The sequence below is a fragment of the Vipera ursinii genome, assembly GCF_947247035.1.
Source record: "Vipera ursinii genome assembly, chromosome: 2".
Lineage (NCBI taxonomy): Eukaryota > Metazoa > Chordata > Lepidosauria > Squamata > Viperidae > Vipera > Vipera ursinii.
The window spans coordinates 266,125,237-266,145,826 of NC_139513.1; the positions used below are offsets into that span (position 1 = coordinate 266,125,237).

At 41.0% G+C, this 20,590-nt stretch overlaps 1 protein-coding gene across 1 annotated transcript in view; it reads left to right on the forward strand.

Moving 5' to 3' along the window:
* ADAMTS6 (ADAM metallopeptidase with thrombospondin type 1 motif 6) overlaps positions 1–20,590 on the forward strand; it is a 151,235-nt gene that overhangs the window by 112,191 nt on the left and 18,454 nt on the right. The window contains exons 20-21 of the mRNA XM_083356960.1: positions 7,493–7,631; positions 17,802–17,931. Coding sequence (XP_083213086.1) covers positions 7,493–7,631; positions 17,802–17,931 — 269 coding nt within the window. The remainder of the gene's footprint in view (positions 1–7,492; positions 7,632–17,801; positions 17,932–20,590) is intronic.

Genomic DNA, 20,590 nt, shown 5'->3' on the forward strand with positions numbered 1-20,590 from the left:
TAATCTAGCTTTCTGTATTATTCATGAGCCTCTTTTCCATGTTACCTAGACACTCCTTCAGAAAATATTGTTTGTATTATGTCATGGGCTCTGATGAGCAGGAAGAAAGACACGCAGTTGAGTACAGAGAAACTCATTCTTTATTTAAACAGAAACTGTACTGAGGATTTGGAGTCACCCTGCCTCAATATATAGCCAGACCCTCTGGTAGCAACCAATCGGATTGAACCCATGTTTGCTGCCCAAAGTTTACCAATTGCAGGACTGGAGATGTCCTGTCTGGGTTGCTGGAGAACCGTTAGTTCTCCAGCAATGCACGTGGTGATATTCCAAAAGCCCAGTACATAACACCCCTCCCTCCTAAGATCAGGCTATAATATCCTGGACAATAGTCAAGGCTTATCAATCACTCCCAACACCCCAAATACTAAAATAATACTAAACAATAATAAATGTGATGCTTTGTTAAGCCAAGGTAGTTAGAAAGACATTACGCGACCTTTATAGACATGCCTTGTAGAGTGGACTACAAAGAGATTAAAGAATAGCTTGTCAATGCAGTATAACTACAAAGAGATAAAACAACGTCTCAATGAACATGCTTGCCAGCAGTTACAATTTACCCCTAATTTCTGTAGGTAGTGGTACAGTGTCATACATTACACATCACTTTATTTTATAACATAGTCTGTAAGATATGCTGGGTGTTTCTGTGGTGTGGAGGAATGCCTTGGAGTTCCAGTCACTTTGTGGTCTACCAGCTTACCCGGTGGGCTGGGTAGACCCATGTCTCCTTGTGCTCCAGTGTCCAGGGGAGTTGAATTGCTCTAGCTGGCCTCTCCAGGTTGACCCACCCCAGAGTCTGACTGTTTAGCAGAGTAGGCACAGCGGTTGCTGAGATTCGGCTGGTTCACCTCGTCAGGGGTCCCATGTTGCCGGCGTCAACTCCCCTCCGCCCCGTGCGTTCCCACAGAGAGGGCCTCCTCAGGGTGCCTCCAGTCAGAGAATGTCGGCTGGTGGCTCCCAGGGGGAGGGCCTTCTCTGTGGGCGCTCCGGCTTTGTGGAACCAGCTGCCGGTTGAGCTCCGGATGGCACCGGATCTCCGCTCCTTCCGTCGCGGGTTAAAGACCCATTTATTTGAACAAGCTGGCCTGGCCTGATGGGGAATCACTTAGGGTTTTAATATTTATATATATTTTTATTGTTTTTATTGTGGGCAATAATTTAATTCTTTTTTAATTTTTGTATTTTTGTAGTTTTAAGATATGCCCTGTTCACCGCCCTGAGTCCTTCGGGAGAAGGGCGGTATAAAAATTTAATAAATAATAATAATAATAATAAATAATGTTGCACTTCTGAGCTGCCATGTTCCTCTTCTGAATCAAGTTCCACTGAGAAAGGAAAACCCTGGTGCATCTGGTGTGAGCTGGCTTGGGCGCCAGCTTGAGGACCTCAGAAGGGACTTGTGTCATAGTCCTCACTTAGTGACCATTCTGGAAACCTTTTCCTAAGTTGGTCAATGTGTCTTCTGACCATTCGCCCTCCCTCCAACCCCACTTTATAAGATAGGGGTCCAGATTCTTTAATCACCGTACCAGGAACCCACAAGTTTCCAGGCCCATAGTTCCTGGCCCAAACCCTATCACCTATTTGCAGCTCCCTCGGGGGTTTTGGTTTAGAGGCTTCTGATGTCACTCTTTCTGGATGCAACCTGTCAAGTTTAGTAATTAAGCACCTTCCCCAACGAAGCTCAGCAGGACTTTTACCTGTAGCTGTGCAGGGTGTAGTGTGTTGACAGAGCAAGAAATCTGCCAGTCTATGATGCCAGTCACCTGTGATGATGCGCTTGAGTGCCTCCTTTGTTGTCCTCACCATGCGTTCGGCTTGTCCATTCGTAGAGGGGTGAAATGGTGCAGACATAGCATATCTGATGAGGTTAGCTCTGAGAAAAGCCTGAAACTCAGCAGCAGTGAATTGAGCCCCATTATCAGAAACCAAAACATCAGGCAACCCATGTGTTGCAAAGAGTTTTCTCAGCACCTGGATGGTCCTAGCAGTAGTCATATTAGGGACTGGAACTACTTCCAGCCATTTTGAGTGGCTATCCACTACTACCATAAAAAGCTGTCCTTGGAAAGGCCCAGCATAGTCTATATGAACCCTGGACCAAGGGGTATGTGTTTCCTCCCACCTATGAACTGGGGCCTGAGGCATTTCAGGCCTAGACCTCTGGCAGGTATAGCAACCATGGACTTGATCCTCCACAGCCTTATCCAGGCCAGGCCACCAAAGGTAGCTTCTAGCTAAGGCTATCAACCGTACAATGCCTGGATGGCCTTCATGTAAGGAATGTAAGACTCTGTCCCTCAATGATGTGGGGATAATGACTCTGTTGCCCCATAATATGCAGCCCTTATGTGCAGACAGTTCACGTCTTCTGACAAAATAACTTTGGAAATCAGGGCCTGGACTTTTTTCCAACCAGCCCGTGTATACCCATGACAGTACTCTGCTCAGAATTTTATCTGTAGCAGTCTCAGCAGCAATATCTCCAGCATGGAGGGGAAACTCAGGCAAGTCCTGAATGGACAATATTTTAGCAGCTGGATTAGGATCCATTAGTGGCAGTGGTAGTCTGCTGAGGCCATCTGCATGGCCCATTTCCTTCCCAGGTTTGTGAACTAACTTAAATTTGCATGCAGACAAAAATATAGACCATCTCAGCATTCTTGGAGATAGTATGTGGGGAGTTTGCTTATCTGTTGTGAATAGGCCCAAAAAGGGTTTGTGGTCAGTGAAGACAGTGAAATCCCTGCCATATAAATAATCATGAAATTTTTTGACTCCAGCTACTATGGCTAAGGCTCCTTTACCAATTTGTGCATAATTACGCTCAGCAGCGGATAAAGTTCTAGAATGGAATGCAATAGGAACTTGTTTCCCATTCTTCTCTATGTGGCTTAAGACTGCCCCTACCCTGTAGGGAGATGCATCACTTGCAAGACATACAGGTTTAGACTCAATGTAATGAGTTACAGTGGACATTTCTGAAAGAAGGGCCTTGAGATCCTGGAAATATTTTTCATGTAAGTCAGTCCACTTCCAAGGGGATTTTTTATCAAGTAGCCTGTGGAAGGGCTCAGCTATTGCAGCCTTATGAGGTAGAAATGTGTGATAAAAATTCAGGAGGCCCAAAAATGCTTGTAGCTCCGCTTTTGATTTTGGCCTAGGAGCCATTTTGATGACTTTAACTTTTGACTCAGCGGGGTGAATCCCACTAGCATCGATACGGAACCCCAAGAATTCAGTTGAAAAAAAACCAATACTACATTTATTTTTCTTTAACTTGAGGCCCGCATTGTGGAGCCTTTGTAACACAGCCCTGAGCCTGTTGGCCAATACTTCTGGGGATTCCCCGGCAATGAGAACATCATCAAAATAAGGACAGACACCCTGAATACCTTTAAGTGTGCGTTACATAATCCCTTGGAAAATACCCGGTGCAACGCTGACTCCAAACTGCAAGCGTTTGACTTTGAATGCCCCTCTATGAGTTACTATTGTTTGAGCTGCGGCTGTGGCCTCGTCTACCGGCAGTTGCTGATACGTCTACGCTAAATCAAGTTTAGCAAAAATGGTTTCCCCTTTCAAAGAGGCTAGAATATGGCTGACTATTGGGACTGGGTATGCATGTTGATTTAAGGCTTTATTTAATGTGCATTTGTAGTCTGCGCAAATGTGAACCTCCCCGTTGGGCTTTAGTGGGGTGACAATAGGAGTTTCCCACTGCCCCCCATCAACAGACTGTACACATGTTGTACTTTGACAATAAACATTTATTATTATTTATTATTATTAATACACCCTGCTCTACTAACTTATTGATTTCAGAATCGATTTTGTGTTTTAAGGTGAAAGGAACTCTGCGAGGCTTGACTCTTATCGGTACAACATTAGGATCTAATTTAAAGGAAATTGGTGACCCAGTATAAGTTCCCAGTTTTGACTCAAAAACATCCGCGAATTCCTCACAAACAGCCATGAGGACTGCTGACTGTGTCCGGTTAATGCCTGTTATTTGAATGCCCAAAGCCTCAAACCAATCAAGTCTTATAAGACTTGTTCTTTGGCCCTCTACTACTGTGACATCCAGGTGCCCCAAAAACCCTTTAAATTTCACCAATAAGGTGGCTTCACCTTTAACTTTAACCTGAGCATTCTGAAAATCTGTTAAAATAATATCTGAGGGTCTTAATTTAGCCTACTGGTTGCTGTGTCTGCACACAAGGTTGAATGTGTCATGTGAGATGATTGAGACTGCTGAGCCAGAGTCCAATTCCATTTTGCATGGAATTCCTTGTAGCTCCACCGAGAGCTTAAGTTTAGGCTTAAGGGGACGACGAGCCTCGGTGCGACAAATGCTTCTCTGGCTCTTGAAGAACCCCACACTGACTGGACCCAGGGCCACAGTACCTTTCCTAGTCAGTTCCTGTGACTGGTGCTTGGGTGGCCTGTCTCTCTGGTGAGCTCTGCACACCACTGCGATGTGGCCAGTCCTTCTGCAAGCTCTACACGTGGCCGAATGGAATCTGCAATTTGCGCGGGAGTGGTTGCCTCCGCACCCCTTACATCTAGGTAAGAGAACTGCCTTGTAATCATTCTCTCTTTGCTGATTGCTGCGGTTTTGTGCACTTGGCTGTCTCTGGAGTTTGTTTATTACGGGTTCTTTGTCTTCTGATGATTCTCCACCGCATTTGGCAACCTCGTGGTGGACGGAATCTTCTATCTTTGGAGATTTGGTGGGCTGCATTGTTTGTACTGCACCTCCGGCTGCTTCGTCAGCCATGACCTCATCTTGTGCTTCGGCAAATGTGAGATTTGGTCTGGCAAATAATCTCTGCTGCAGGGTTCTGTCTCTCAGGCCACAGACGAGTCGGTCTCTCAGACGCTCCTCTAAATTTGAAAACTTGCAGAGGTGTGCGGCCTGCCTTAGGCCCGCGATAAACTCTGATGCTGTCTCACCGGGAAGCTGCACTCGTTGGTCGAATTTAAAATGTCAGGCCATCTCCGACATTTTTGCCTGAAAATGCCTGGTCAGCTTCTTCTTAAGGTCAGCAAACGATACTGCTTCAATGGGCATTGGTGTGAAGAGATTTTCCGCTAGATCGAAAGTCGTTGGCCCACACATGCACAGCAACATTGCAGCTTTTAGGCCTTCCTCTGCAATCTGGTTTTCTCGTAGATAGTTCTCCACTTGTGAGAGGTAAGACGGCCAATCTTCTGGATGTTTAATGTTGAACTCTCTGAGTTTGCCGACCTTCGGCATCTTTCCTTGATTCCTGCGTTGTTGGATCCTGCTTCGTAGGCTCAGGGAACGCGTCCTCTGAGCACGCGGATGCTAGTGTAGCTTTACTAGGAGGCTGGGGGGGGAGATGCCTCTTCCCTCCAGCGAGTAATGCCGTCCCTTCGTGACTTCAGCCCTTAGGCAGTGAAGCAAGATCCCATCCTCATCGCCACTCTTATGTTGTGGGCTCTGATGAGCAGGAAGAAAGACACGCAGTTGAGTACAGAGAAACTCATTCTTTATTTAAGCAGAAACTGTACTGAGGATTTGGAGTCACCCTGCCTCAATATATAGCCAGACCCTCTGGTAGCAGCCAATCAGATTGAACCCATGTTTGCCGCCCAAAGTTGACCAATTGCAGGACTGGAGACGTCCTGTCTGGGTTGCTGGAGAACCATTAGTTCTCCAGCAATGCACGTGGTGATATTCCAAAAGCTCAGTACATAACAGTTTGTATTATAATCATTGCTTTGTATCTCTAGTTTTTGAATAGTGTTTCCTAGATAATAGACTTATGCTGTTTTGCAATGCATCACTCTACTTTTAAATCAACTGAGGTTTCTAAAATATAAATATAATCATTTTTATCTGGCATTGTCAAATTTGTATTCAATATTTATATCGTTTTGAAATTCACCATTTTGTAACTCACTCCTATTAATAGTCTCCAGTTAGCCTCTGATAGTCTATTAAGCAATTTGGATATAATTGGGGGACAAAATAATTTAATATTTCACTTTGTTTTGCTACGGAGATGACAGAAATAAATAGCATCTCATTTTCAGGAAAATAAGAATGATATCACTTAAATTAAAATTTTAAAATCCCAGAGTATATGTTAGAAATATAAACTAGTCTTGTTTTCAATATAAATACAAGAAATATTGAACACAGTAGTCCTTGCATACTGACCATTTATTCAGTTATTGCTCAAAATTATGATGAAAAAGGAAAATTACGACTGGTCCTAAAAGTTCTGGCCATCACAGCACCCCTCACAGTCATATCATTGCAATCTGGGTGCATAGCAACTGGCTCTCACTTATAACCATTGCAACATTCCATGTCATGTGACACCATTTCCAACTCCCTGCCAGTTTCCCACAAAATCAAGGGGAAAGCCATCAGAGAAAGTTACAAGCCACTTTGATAAGTCGCTTGTCCCAGCAGCAGCCACCTCCAGCCCTGTGTCCTACCTTCGCACCTCGCAGGCCGCTTGCACATTCTCCTATGCCTGGCAGCAATCATTTCAGGCCTCATCACATCATATTGGCCACTGGCACACCATTCCTCACCCAGCAAAATCTACCCTTGACCTCACCAGGCCTTACTTGCTTGCTTGCCTGCTTGCAAGCCACCTGAACCCACTTAATGTCCTCTAATCTTAGCTTAACAACAGCAATGAGAACTCTCAGGATAGCTGTCACTCAGCAATGCAGTCACGTGATGTCGTGCTTAAAGTCGGCATTGCTTAGCAACATAAATTCTGGTTCCAATTACCATTATTAACCAAGGACTGCCTACATGCTTTATCAATTATGATTCAATTCTCTTTTTAACCTACTATCTTTTTGTGGTAACATAAGTAACTATTCATTTAATCTCAAATATTTTCAGATTGTATATGTTATTCAGAACATAGCTGGAACATTATTATTTTTATTTGTCAAGTTTAGGTACTGTGTAATAAACATGTATTTATATACTAGCTGTTTCTTTTTCTGTCAGTTTTTAGAGCGGTTGTGTCCAACCCATGGCATGTGGGCCACATGCAGCTCTGGACAGCTAATAATGTAGCTCCACAAGATTGTACACTTTTAAAATTATTATGTGATTTTTTTTATAAATAATATCATTTGTTATATTTTATATGCAACCCAAGATAATTCCTCTCCACTCAGTGCAGCCCAGGCAAGCCAAAAGGTTGGACACCCATGCTTTATAAGTTATGACAAATGCCACATTGGATGGGAGCACTCCAACATTTAAATGTGAAACAACTAAAGTAAATTATCTTAAATTTTAGAAACCTCTGCACCAATGTTCAAAGTTTTTCTCAAAAATCAAACTCAAAGTAACTAATTGTTAATATACAGTATTAATATACCAAAGTGTTTTAATGATAAAACCAGTTATTTTCAACTGCAGATTTTACTACAGGAGCAAAATCTGGGGATAAGGTATAAATTCAATGTTCCCATCTCTCGTACTGGCAGTGGTGACAATGAAGTTGGCTTCACATGGAATCACCTCCCTTGGTCAGAGTGCTCTGCTACTTGTGCTGGAGGTAAGTTAACTTCTAACCATATTGAAAGACAAGCTAAATAGAAATATCTGAAATATTTATAATATAATAAAAGGAAACATATGTTGTTTATGTTAATAGAAACATTACTGTTAACAAAAAGTTACTACCCACATTCTTTGGAGAGGGGCACAATTTGGATTTCTTTGTTCACCAAAAATGATAAATAAGTCCATCCTAATATACTATTATTATACCATAAAATCAACCCACTAATACACCATCAAGTAAAAGTGTATAGTTTTTAACTATCAATATGTATTGGCGTAAGCCAGTTCATAAGTGGCTTGTCTGTATTAATAAAGGAGAATATTTGTAGCTCAGGGTTGAAATGACGGGTCCTTGGTGTTTTCTGAGCTTGGTTGTTTTGTTGCAGACATTTCATTACCCAAACTAGGTAACATCATCAGTGCTAGTAAGGAGTGGGGTTTGCTCTCAATTTATATTCTAGTGGCTTACCTTTGGGTGGTCTTAGAGGTTCTCTGGTTGGGCTGTTTATTATTGGCTTGTTTGGCAGTTCCTTGATTGGGGTATTGCTTACTTGACTGTTGGTCTGATGTTAATCTTGAAATTAATCTATGCTCATCTGGGTGCTGACTGCTGGTAGGGAGGTGTTTCGTCTTTTTGTTCCCTTTTTAGCTTGTTATTTTGCATAGTATATAGATATTGTTTGTGTCTATGTGTCTATTGATGGCTAATTTGTCAGAGTACCAGGCATCTAGAAATTCCCTAAGCTTTTTTGGACTTGGCTTGGTCTAGAATGGTCACAGTTTCCCAAGTGAAGCTATGGTTAAGTCTGTCCATATGTTGTGAAATGAAAGAGCTTTCATCGTGTCTTCTGAATGCTATTTAGTGTTCATGGATCCATTCTGCCAATCTTCTGCCTGTTTGTCCTATGTGGTGGCTGTCAGCCAATTTTTACATTAATTTTGTGAAAAATGTCTTAATTTGACATATGTACCAGCATAATATAATCTATTTATTTTAAGCATGTCATCTTAATACCTTTTTAATGGAAATAGAAATATGAATTAGAAATCAAGTTCCCTCTAGGGTTTAACAATTCCCCTGATTGCTATCTCTTTTTAATATACTTTCACTTCAAAAAGCTTCCTTCAGCTTTTCTCAAGCCAAACAAGAGAAAATAGATATTTAAGGGAATAGACTGCCAATGAGAAATTGGGAGATTGAGGAATAAAAAAGGTCAACACCTGTTCTTTTAGTCCTTCCAATTATACCACCATGTGTTTGTGTCTATGCTATATTAAGAGTTGAAGAGATTAGTCTGTTGCCCGTAGCCATTTCCTTTAGTCCCTTCCAGTAACAATAACAATGTTCACTTCTTGTTTTTTCTGTCAAGAATCACTAATTATTTCTTGATTTCTCTGTTTTCCTTATTTTTAATAAATATTTTCATCTAGATATTGTATTTTAAATTTATTATTATTAATAATAATAATAATAATAATAATAATAATAATAATAATAATAATAATAATAATAATAATAATAAGAAGAAGAAGAAGAAGAAGAAGAAGAAGAAGAAGAAGAAGAAGAAGAAGAAGAAGAAGAAGAAGAAGTTGGAAGTGACCTTGGAGGTCATCTAGTCCAACCCCCTGCTCAGGCAGGAAACCTTATACCATTTCAGGCAAATGGCTGTCCAGTCTCTTCTTAAAAACCTCCAGTGTTGGAGCATTCACCACCTCTGGAGGCAGGTTGTTCCACTGGTTAATTGTTCTAACTGTCAGGAGGTTTCTCCTTAGTTCTAGGTTGCTTCTCTCCTTGACTAGTTTCCATCCGTTGCTTCTTGTCCTGCTTTCAGGTGCTTTGAAGACTAGCTTGACTCCCTCTTCTTTGTGGCAGCCCCTTAGATATTGGAACACTGCTATCATGTCACCCCTCACTCTTCTCTTTGTTAAACTACATATACCCAATTCCAGCAACCGTTCCCTATATGTTTTAGCCTCCAGCCCCCTAATTTGTTGCTCTTCTCTGTACCCTTTCTAGAGTCTCGACATCTTTTTTACATCGTGGTGACCAAAACTGGATGCAGTATTCCAGGTGTGGCCTTACCAAAGCATTGTAAAGTGGTATTAGTACTTCAGTTGATCTTGATTCTATCCCTCTGTTAATGCAGCCTAGCACTGTCTTGGCTTTTTTGGCAGCTGAAGCACACTGCTGGCTCATATTGAAGTGATTGTCCACTAGGACTCCGAGATCCCTCTCACAGTTACTACTATTGAACAAGGTACCACCTATACTATACCTGTGCATTTGATTTTTCCTGCCTAAATATAGAACCTTACTTTTTTCACCATTGAATTTCATTTTGTTAGATAGTGCCCAGTGTTCGAGTCTGTCCAGATCCTCCTGTATCTTAAGCCTATCTTCTGGAGTATTGGCTATTCCTGCCAGCTTGGTGTCGTCTGCAAATTTGATGAGTTCCCCATCTATCCCCTCATCCAAATCGTTAATGAAGATATTGAAGAGCACTGGGCCCAGAACAGAGCCCTGGGACACCCCACTACACACTTCCTTCCATGTAGATGCAGTTCGATTGAGGACCACATGCTGAGTACGGCCTGTCAGCCAGCTACGAATCTATCTGGTGGTGATGCTATCTAACCCACATTTTTCTATCTTATCAAGTAGTAGGTTGTGATCTACTTTATCAAATGCCTTACTGAAGTCCAAGTAAATTATATCTACAGCATTCTTCTGGTCCACTAATTTTGTCACTTGGTCAAAGAATGTAATAAGATTTGTCTGGCATGATCTGTTTTTGACAAACCCATGTTGACTTTTAGTGATGACTTTGTTTGCATCAAGGTGTTCGCTGATTTGTTGTTTGATTATCTTTTCCAGAATCTTCCCAGGTATTGAGGTCAGGCTGATAGGTCTGTAGTTTCCTGGATCTATTTTTTTCCCTTTTTTGAATATGGGAACTGCATCAGCTCTCTTCCGGTCCTCTGGTAGTTCTCCAGTGCTCCAGGATCTATGAAAAATATAGCTCAGTGGTTCTGAGATCACGTCTGCCAGTTCCTTGAGAACGTTGGGGTGTAATCCATCTGGTCCTGGTGATTTGAACTCGTCTAGACTGGACAGGTGTTCACTTACCATTTTTTGCCTATCTTAACTTGCATTTCTATTCTGTTTTTTATGGCACTGGTTTTGGTAGGTTGGACTGTTTTTTCCCTTTGTGTAAAGACAGATGCAAAAAATGAGTTAAGTAGTTCTGCTTTCTCCCTATTGCTTGTCACCTTCTTGCCACTTTCTCCCACTAATGGACCAATCATTTCCTTAACTTTTTTCTTGTTTTTTATATGTTGAAAGAAGCATTTTTTGTTATTTTTGACTTTGGTCGCAAGCCTTAGTTCATTTTGAGCCTTAGCTTCCCTCACTTCATCTTTGCAGGCACGGGCTGTTTGCTGATATTCTGACTTAGTTACCATATGTGCCCCTCTTTCCAATTCTTATACTTGTCCTTTTTATCTTTCAATCTATCAGAGAGTTCTTTATGCAGCCATGCTGGTTTCTTTTGAGAGCTGTTATTTTTCTTCTTTGTTGGTATTGTACTAGACTGGGCCTTTATTATCTCACTTTTCAAAATTTCCCAAGCTTCTTGAGTTGTTTTCCCCTTTAGGATTCTCATCCATGGAATTCTTCCCATGGTCTCTCTAAGTTTATTGAAATTAGCTCTTTTAAAGTCCAAGACTCTAGTTTGGCTGTGTTCTATTGCTTGTGCCTCCAGAATGTTGAATTCCAATATTGCATGATCACTTCCCCCCAAGGTTCCTGTGGCTTCGACACCTCTCTCTCGACAAACTCTCTCTGTTTGTGAGAATTAAATCCAATATGGCTAATCCCCTAGTTTCCTTCTCTACTTTTTGGGAGAGAAAGTTGTCTGCTAGGTTTGACAGGAATCTGTTTGATCTTCCACTTGGTGCAGAGTTTGTCTCCCAGTTGATATCAGGGTAATTAAAGTCCCCCATTACTATTGTGATGTGCTTCTTACATACCTTAGTTAGCTGACTAGCAAAAAGTTCATCTATTTCCTCTGCTTGGTTGGGCAGCCTATAGTATACACCTATGGCAATGTCATTTCCCCCCCCTTTTATATTGACCCAAATGCATTCAAGTTTACAGTTTTCGTCATTGTTGTGCTCTATTTCTGTAGAGATAAAGTTATTTCTTATATATAGAGCAACTCCACCTCCTCTTTTGTTTAGTCTGTTTCTTTTAAATAGTTTAAATCCCTCTAGCTGTGTGTTCCATTTGTAGGTTTCATCCCACCATGTTTCCGTAATGGCAACAATATCATACCTGCCCTCATTTACCTGAATTTCTAGTTCACCCTGCTTACTGTTCATACTCTGTGCATTAGTGTATAGACATTTGAGTCCTTTATGACTGACCCTATGTTTACTTGCTACATAACTTTTGTGGTGCCTGAGTTCCCCTATTTTCTTAGATTGCTGTGGACAGTGATGTTCTGTATCAATTAACTCACTGTCCCCGTTGTTTAGTTTAAATATTCCTCCAGAAAAGCTGTGAATTTATTGCCAAGTAATTCAGTCCCTTTCTTGGATGGATGCAGACCATCTCTTTTGTACTGTTTTTTCATTGGACCAGCTACAGACATTGTGACTAATATAACCAAAGCCTTCTCCTTTACACCATTCCTTTAGCCACATATTAAACTCTGCTATACGCTGGCCTTTTCCATTTTGCTCCTTATACACTGGTAAAACCTCTGAAAAAGTAAGCCTACAGCCTCTTTTGAAACCTCTGTATCCTTTCCTAAATTTACATCCCTTACAATTGAATCACCAACCAGAAGGTGGCTTCTCTTTTTGGGTACCTTTCTTTTCTTGCATGACTGATGTGTAATACCTGATTCGCACTTCTCCCTGTCAAAAACAAGTTCATCTCGGACCATGGTCCCCTGCTTATTTGAGTTATCATCACAATTACCTTGACCTGTTTCCTTAATGTCCCTGTTAAGGTCAGCAAGGGCACTGTATCTGTTATGCAGGGACACAGCTAAAGCTTTGGGTTTATGGTTCACAGCTCTCACCCTGCCAGGTCTGCAACCCGCGGCTCCGGAGCCGCATGCGGCTCTTTCAGCCGTCTCCTGCGGCCCCAGTCCTCTGCCATGTGCAGTCCAAAAAAAAAGTGGGACTAAAAAAGTTCAACCAATCAATTCAAATATGCAGGGTAGGTGCATATCTCACCTTGGCTCCACTCTTCAGTCAAACCCTGTTCTGTGCATGCGCGCATGTACGCGCATGTGCACACATTTTTTGCAGCTCCCAGTTTTTCTTTTTGTGAGGGAACCAGTTCCGAGTGGCTCTTTCACTGTTTCAGGTTGCTGACCCCTGCCCTAGATGAATAATCTGTCCTTGTAGACTAGTAATTTGTGTACAGATAGGACAGTTTCCAAGTTTGAAAAGGGTACTGCGAAAGACAGCTGCAAAACAAGTGTTGCACTGAACTAAGCCAGATTTATTTATTTATTTATTTTATTTTAATTTAATTCCATTTATATCCCGCCCTTCTCCGAAGACTCAGGGCGGCTTACAAGCTTAGCAGATATGCTGAGTTACAACAAATCTCAGATGCACTTGCCCTGAATGTACCGCTGCTGTTTTTGGTTTTTAGTTATATAATTCGCACGCCATTAGGTGCGCGGGCCGCTACTTTTTTGGTGCAGGCAAATTAAATTATATGATCTCTCCTGATAAACTGAAGTGAAAATTTATTTTAAATAACTAAATAAAAATTGGTGTCTAGTTCTTACTCCTCTATTTGTGTAGGTGTTAATAGCCATTGGTTTTCTATCAACTGGTGGTTTTTTTCTGCCTTAAAATTGAACCATTTGTCATTCTGTTTGATGCAAGTATTTACATAAATGGTTTTGTTTGTTTTTTCCTGTGGGAGTGTTGAGCATATAGTTCCTGAAAACATGGTAATAGGATAACTCCGATGAAAGTGATGAAATGAAAAGGAGATGAAACTAATAAAAACAAGTCCTATATATACTTATTTCAGAATAAGATCCACGAAGCTGATTAAAGCTTACTGTGGAGTGACCATACAGATGTTTCTTTCTACTTGAAACTAGCACTAAGAAATCTGTTGATTCATTTCCTTGTTACTTAAATGATCTCCTCTGTAGCTTCCATCTCAGTTTGCATGAAAGAACTGGATTTAGGAGATCCACTGGATTAGGTAGAACATCACCTTTGTATAATTACTTGGGAATAACAGTAATTGAAGTCAGTGGTAAAAATTAGGTATATTAATATTAGCTTTGGAGCATTGTTCTGGTCAGTATCTAGACAGAAAGACAGACAGACAGAGTATATACAGGGGATATGGTGATGCAGTGGCTTAATAACACTGGAACTGCCGGGCAGAAATGGTCTGCACTCTGGCAGTTCAAGCCCGGCTCCAGCCTCAATGACATATCTAAACTTTGGGGTTGAGTGTCTTGTTTAACTGTATACCTCACATATTTATTTGGGCTAGATTATACAAGTTTAGGGGTCCTTGAACTCTGGGTATGATATATTCCACTGTTTTCTAAGAAGGCCAACAATTTAATTTAAAACTTATGTTCCATAATCTCATTTTATATTTTAGAAATCCCAGCATATTTCTGATAGCAATGTAACAGCAATTATGTGATAAAAGTTTTATATGATAAAATCACAGGACTATGCAATGGAGGATCCCCCCCTTGTGCTTTATCATACATGCTTCTAATGCCTACTTCATAAGTATGAAAATCAATTCCACCAGATGGACACTCTAAGGTAGAGTGTTTGAGCTTGACTCAGTTGCCAGACCTTCACCAAACAGGCATGGCATAATAAATTCACCCATTGGTGGAATCTGCAGTGGGAAAAATGCTTTAGGTATTAAGTCTAATACTTCTGTGCTCGGCTGTTAACCACTACCAAGATGGCATCTACACCTAATACTTTCTTAATGGCAGCTAAGCCACCACTAAACCATTTGTACTAATAACTTTAGCCTCAATATCATCAGTCCTATCAATATCAACTAATTCATTTTCAAGAATCTAAAGAGGGAATATATTGCAGTAAAATATACAGTATTTGGTTTTGCAATGGTGAATCCTGTTATGTTCTTAGTTCGGTTAGGCACTGACAAGGCAGAGTGTTGAAACAGCAAGCATGTTTATTAACTCACAACAGAAGCAGCCCTAGAGGCTGCTGAACAGCTATATATATTCAGTTCACCTCTAGGCGGCAACCAATAGGTTTAAAGTAACAGTTTCCTGCCCCAAACATAATTATCAGCTTGGAGACAGACAGTCTGGGTTAAAGTAACAGAAACCGTTCAGCAATCCTACACTTAAATACAGCAATTAAGGTCACACATTAAGCAAGTGATATCAACAGTTGAGGCCAATACATTACAAATCCCGTGATAAAATTTAGCATTTATATTAAGGGTAAATCCCATTTACTACCAATATCATAAAACTACTGATCATTGAAATTGTCAGGACCCACCCCAAACCACGTCTTAGGAAGACAAAACTCTTGGAGCCAAATCTTAGTCCAAAAGGAATCTTTACTATGACATGCTTGGCTGTAGGAATACAAGACAGGACTTAATATTGTTCTACAAACTAAACCTTTATAAAGAGTTCCTGGTTCAACCCCCCCTTAACCCCATTTGGTCAGTCCCCCATCATTTACCTCGTGTCATCCCTCTCGTGGGAAAAAGGAACTTAGGACCTTTTATATTTATTGCTCTCTTCTGTGACACAAGCCAGATGCTCCTACCCTAACCCCCCCTTTTGTTCCCCCAGTTCAAAAGGCTTCTCTTTTCCTTTGAAATGCTTAATACAGGCTCAATACACATTCGTTCCCTCCTCCTTGGGAGATGGCAGAATCCATGGAATAATGTTTTAAACATACATTTATGAATATAATATAAATGGATTCTGACAGAAATTTTGAATTATTTGACCGTATATCCACTGCTACCATTGCCATCTCAGCTACTAAATATTCCACTTGAAAAAACAATTACTGCTTTGGGTTCCGTTTTGAAAGTGAAATCCACAGTAGTCTGTGGATTAAAGACATTATAATAATATCTAGTGCTTTATTTTATTGGCCATTCTAATAGATAATACATTTTGGTTCCAAAATTGGTCTCCTTCTTATTAGTTATTTTAGTACTGGTGCAAAAGTCCAGATTCTGAGTTGTTTCATTGTTTGATATATGGCTCTCATTATTGATCTGGCTGCTTCTAAAATGACTATTATTCTTGGAAACATCTCTGAGCCACTGGTATCAGTCATCATCCCCTGAGTATTAATGTTAGTTTTCATAGCAATACTCTACCCATTGATAGTCATCATCCAAAGAACCATCATCATACTAGACAAGAAGTACAACTCTTCTTAAGTGGCTACCTTCCATAGTTGTGACTGCCATATTCAATTTTGCTTGACATCCTTGTGCTTTGTGCTATACAGACATCATTTCCTTATTAATTATTAGGAACAAATCTTGTTTATAAACATCTAATATAGAAAAATTGTTCTAATCAAGTCTGACCTTACCTTTTCAATAATGGCCAGCTAGATGCTGCCACCTGCTGTGATTATTGAAATAGTAGCAAACAATATTAGGAAAAATAAGAATATTTAAAGTATTATCATTATGTAATTCACTTGCTGCAAATTATGCATTTAGTTTTTTTAAGACACTCAAAAGAATTATCCCAAAACAAATTCATGAAGTTAATCTGATTTCTTATTATTTTAAACCATTTTAGATATTACAAGTAATACTAAGAAAATATTGGCACAATATTAGAAAAGGAATTAAGTTGTAATAATATATTTTCTGTATTGTTTGGCAGAACAAAGACTGATAAATATATTATCAAAAAAACTATTTCAGATTGTTCCAGTTCCATTCCCTATTAATTGTTCTCATATTGCATATATTTTTCATTTAAACATAACTATTTTCAAAATACAATGGGAAAACTGATACAATATTAGCAAAGATAGATTTTGATATTTCTCAATCCAACCATTTAATTGACATTATTAGAAACTCAAGTTTTAAAGCAACTGTTGTTTTAGTTTTTTATTTTATTTTATTTTGTCTTGCAAAATGGAAAGATCTCTGCCTATAATGATATTGATTAGGAAACCGTTGTCTCGGAAATGTATGTACAAATACCCATTGTTTTGAAGTGTGCTTTCAGACAAATCATTGTAATTGTTGACATCTAGATCTGTTAAATCAGTCAATCAAAATTATGTTTTTCTGATACTTTTAATGCTTTTATTTACCACATCAATTAAACAAAATGAAAAATAAAAAAATAAAATTACTGACTAATGTATTTTGATAAATAGTAGTAAGAATTAGATAACTGAAATCAACTTTAAGTTGCAAAAAAACCTGTGGAAAGGAAGGTACAGAAGCTGTACCTAACTGAAATCAACTTTAAGTTGCAAAAAAACCTGTGGAAAGGAAGGTACAGAAGCTGTACCTCTATTGAATTTGCCATTTACTTCAATTGATAAAACAGGATAGGGCATCTCTAGAGCTGAATGTTGCTGACAACCATCTTCCTCTTTTTATACCTTCACAAAAATAGTAAAATCAACGAAGGCCAGAGAATCCAGGGCAGGGGTGTCAAACTCAATTTCATTGAGGGCCGCATCAGCATTGTGGTTGCCCTCAAGGGGCCGGGTGGGTATGGCCTGGGTGGGCGTGGCCTACTGGGTGGGCGTGGCTAGAGTGCATATGGCCTACTGGGTGGGCGTGGCCAGCTCTACATCATTCGCATCAAGGGTGCCTATGGGGGCCTGGGCAGGAGTGGGACAGATCTGAGGGTCTCTGGCAGAAGGAGGGTCTCTGGGCCAGGGCCAAGGCAGTGGGGGCCGTTCCCTCACTGTTTCCAGGATGGCTTCATGGGCCACATGAAACCAGTTCGCGGGCCGGATCCGGCCCCCGGGCCTTGTGTTTGACATGTCTGATCCAGGGTATATTCTATGATTTAACTGAGCTATAGGGTCACAGATTTGCTTGGTTTAAAATAATGAAATAAAAAATAAAACTAATATTATTCCACTCCTTCCTAAGGTATGCAGAAACAAGAAACAGTATGCAAAAGGCTAGATGACAGTTCTCTAGTCCAGAACAATTACTGTGATCCTGATAGTAAACTACCAGAAAATCAAAGAGCCTGCAACACTGAGCCTTGTCCACCTGAGTAAGTACTTCTTTATTCTATGCTATGCTATTTATCCCCTTCATGGATTACTGCCTTGTCTTGGCGAAGGGGGTTGCTATGAGCTATGCCGTGCAAGACCACCAAGACGGACAGGTCATAGCAGAGAGTTCTGACAAAATGTGATCCACTGGAGAAGGAAATGGCAACCCACTCCAATATCTTTGCCTTGAAAACCCCATGGACAGTACCAAAAGGCAAAAAGATATGATGCTGGAAGATGAGCCCCTCAGGTCGGAAAGCATCCAATATGCTACTGGGGAAGAGCAGAGGGCTAGTACTACTAGCGCCAGAAAGAATGAAGCGACTGGGCCAAAGCCGAAAGGACGCTCAGCTGTGGATGTATCTGGTGGTGAAAGGAAAATCTGATGCTGTAAAGATTTTTTCTCCACAGGAACCTGGAATGTAAGATCCATGAATCAAGGCAAGCTGGATGTGGTCCAACAAGAGATGACAAGACTGAACATTGACATCTTAGGAATCAGCAAACTAAAATGGACAGGAATGGGTGAATTTAATTCAGATGACCATCAGGTATACAATACTACTGCGGGCAAGAATCCCTCAGAAGAAATGGAGTAGCCTTCATAGTGAATAAAAGAGTAGGAAAAGCAATATTGGGATACAATCCCCAAAATGACAGAATGATCTCAGTTCGAATCGAAGGCAAACCATTCAATATCACAGTAGTCCAAGTCTATGCCCCAACCAACGGTGCTGAAGAGGATGAAACTGACCAGTTCTGTGAAGCTCTACAGCACCTTATAAAACTAACACCAAAAAATGATGTCCTTATCATCATGGGGGATTGGAATGCTAAAGTAGGAAGCGAAAAGATAACTGGAATAGCAGGCAAGTTTGGCCTTGGAGTACAAAATTAAGTAGGGCACAGGCTGACAGAATTTTGTCAAGAGAATACGATGGTCATAGCAAACACTCTTTTCCAACAACCCAAGAGACGGCTCTACACATGAACATCACCAGATAGTCAACACAGAAATCAGATTGACTATGTGTTCTTCAGCCAAAGATGGAGAAGCTCTATACATTGGGAAGGACTGTGTGGAGAGAGTTTCCTCCTTTAAATTTCTGGGAGTCTATCTCTGTGAAGATCTGACCTGGAAACTTAATACAACCCAGGTGGCCAGAAAGGCCCAACAGAGACTTCACTTTCTCAGGGTCTTGCAGAAGAACAGGGTAGAACAACGGCTAATGACCCTCTTTTACCGGACTACTATAGAGAGCGTCCTCTCATACTGTATTGTGGTTTGGTATGCTGGTCTGACAGCCGCGGATAGGAAAACATTACAGAAGGTGGTGAGCGCAGCACAAGACATTGTGGGATGTCTGCTGACACCACTGGATGACATCGCCAGGGCTCGCTGCCTTGGAAGAGTGAGGAAAATTCTCAGGGATGACTCACACCCTGGATGGTATCTCTTTACTCTCCTACCATCGGGTAGGAGATATAGGAGTATAGCCAGCTGTACCAACAGGCTGAAGAACAGCTTTTATCCATGGGCTGTTAGGCTTTTGAATGGGAAATAATTTTATAAACTTTATGCATGATTGACGTACGAGGCCGGTGTGTTGTGCAATTAGCTCACATGGTGTAATAAGATGGAGGGTTTGTGTCACTGTAAGTTGGGGGTGGGGGCACGAAGGGAGGCTCAGCCAATCTCAATGTATACATGGTTGTTCTTTGACAATAAAGGTTCATTCATACAGTCAGTAAAAACAAGACCAGGACCTGACTGTGGCTCAGACCATGAGCTTCTCATTGCAAAATTTAGGCTTAAACTGAAGAAAGTAAGGAAAAGCATAGGCCACTCAGGTATGAACTAAATTGTTGTGTATGTAAATAGTTAGCAATAAGCCATAAAAGATATTGCAAACACTGTGCAGCTTTGCAAGGTTTAAAGCGGGAAAATAAGGTGCAATCATTGGACGCCACAACCAAGGAGCGGGAAAACAGACTGTTTGTATTGGTTACAGTTCAAACGCTTTCTCTATAAAAGGGTTGCAACATTTGACATTTGACAGTTGACTTTGTGTATTCAATAAACTCGTTCAGTGTTAACCACTCTGAGTCCTCGTCAATTCGAACCAAACAACTGGCGACGAAGGTGGGATTGACAGAAGACCAGAGATTAGGAAGAATTGTCGTGAAGACGGCAAAGTCTGAGCGAGTCACAGTCGACCGAGCGGCCGCGGCAGAATAGGAAAAAAATTCTCCGAATGGCGCAAATCGGGTCATTGAAGGAATTTGACCCTAACTTCCCCGAAGATTGGGAAGAATATATTGGTCAGGTCGAAGGATTCCTGTTAGTGAACGGAATCACCGACGACCGAAAAAAAGCGGCGGCACTTTTGACAATTTGCGGCACACCGGTCTACAGAGTCGCTGTCGGGCTGTGCCAGCCACAACCAGTCTCCAGCGTGCCCTATGCCGACCTCCTTGCAAAACTAAAGGTGCACTTTACTCCCCGAAGGTCCGAACTTTTTTGGCGGCGCATCTTCGAGAAGAGAAATCAGAGACCGGGGGAGTCCATACAGAAATTCGTCGCTGCCGTTAGGGAAGCCGCAGTTCGTTGCAAATACGATAATTTAGAAATTAGGATTCGGGACAGAGTTGTGCTAG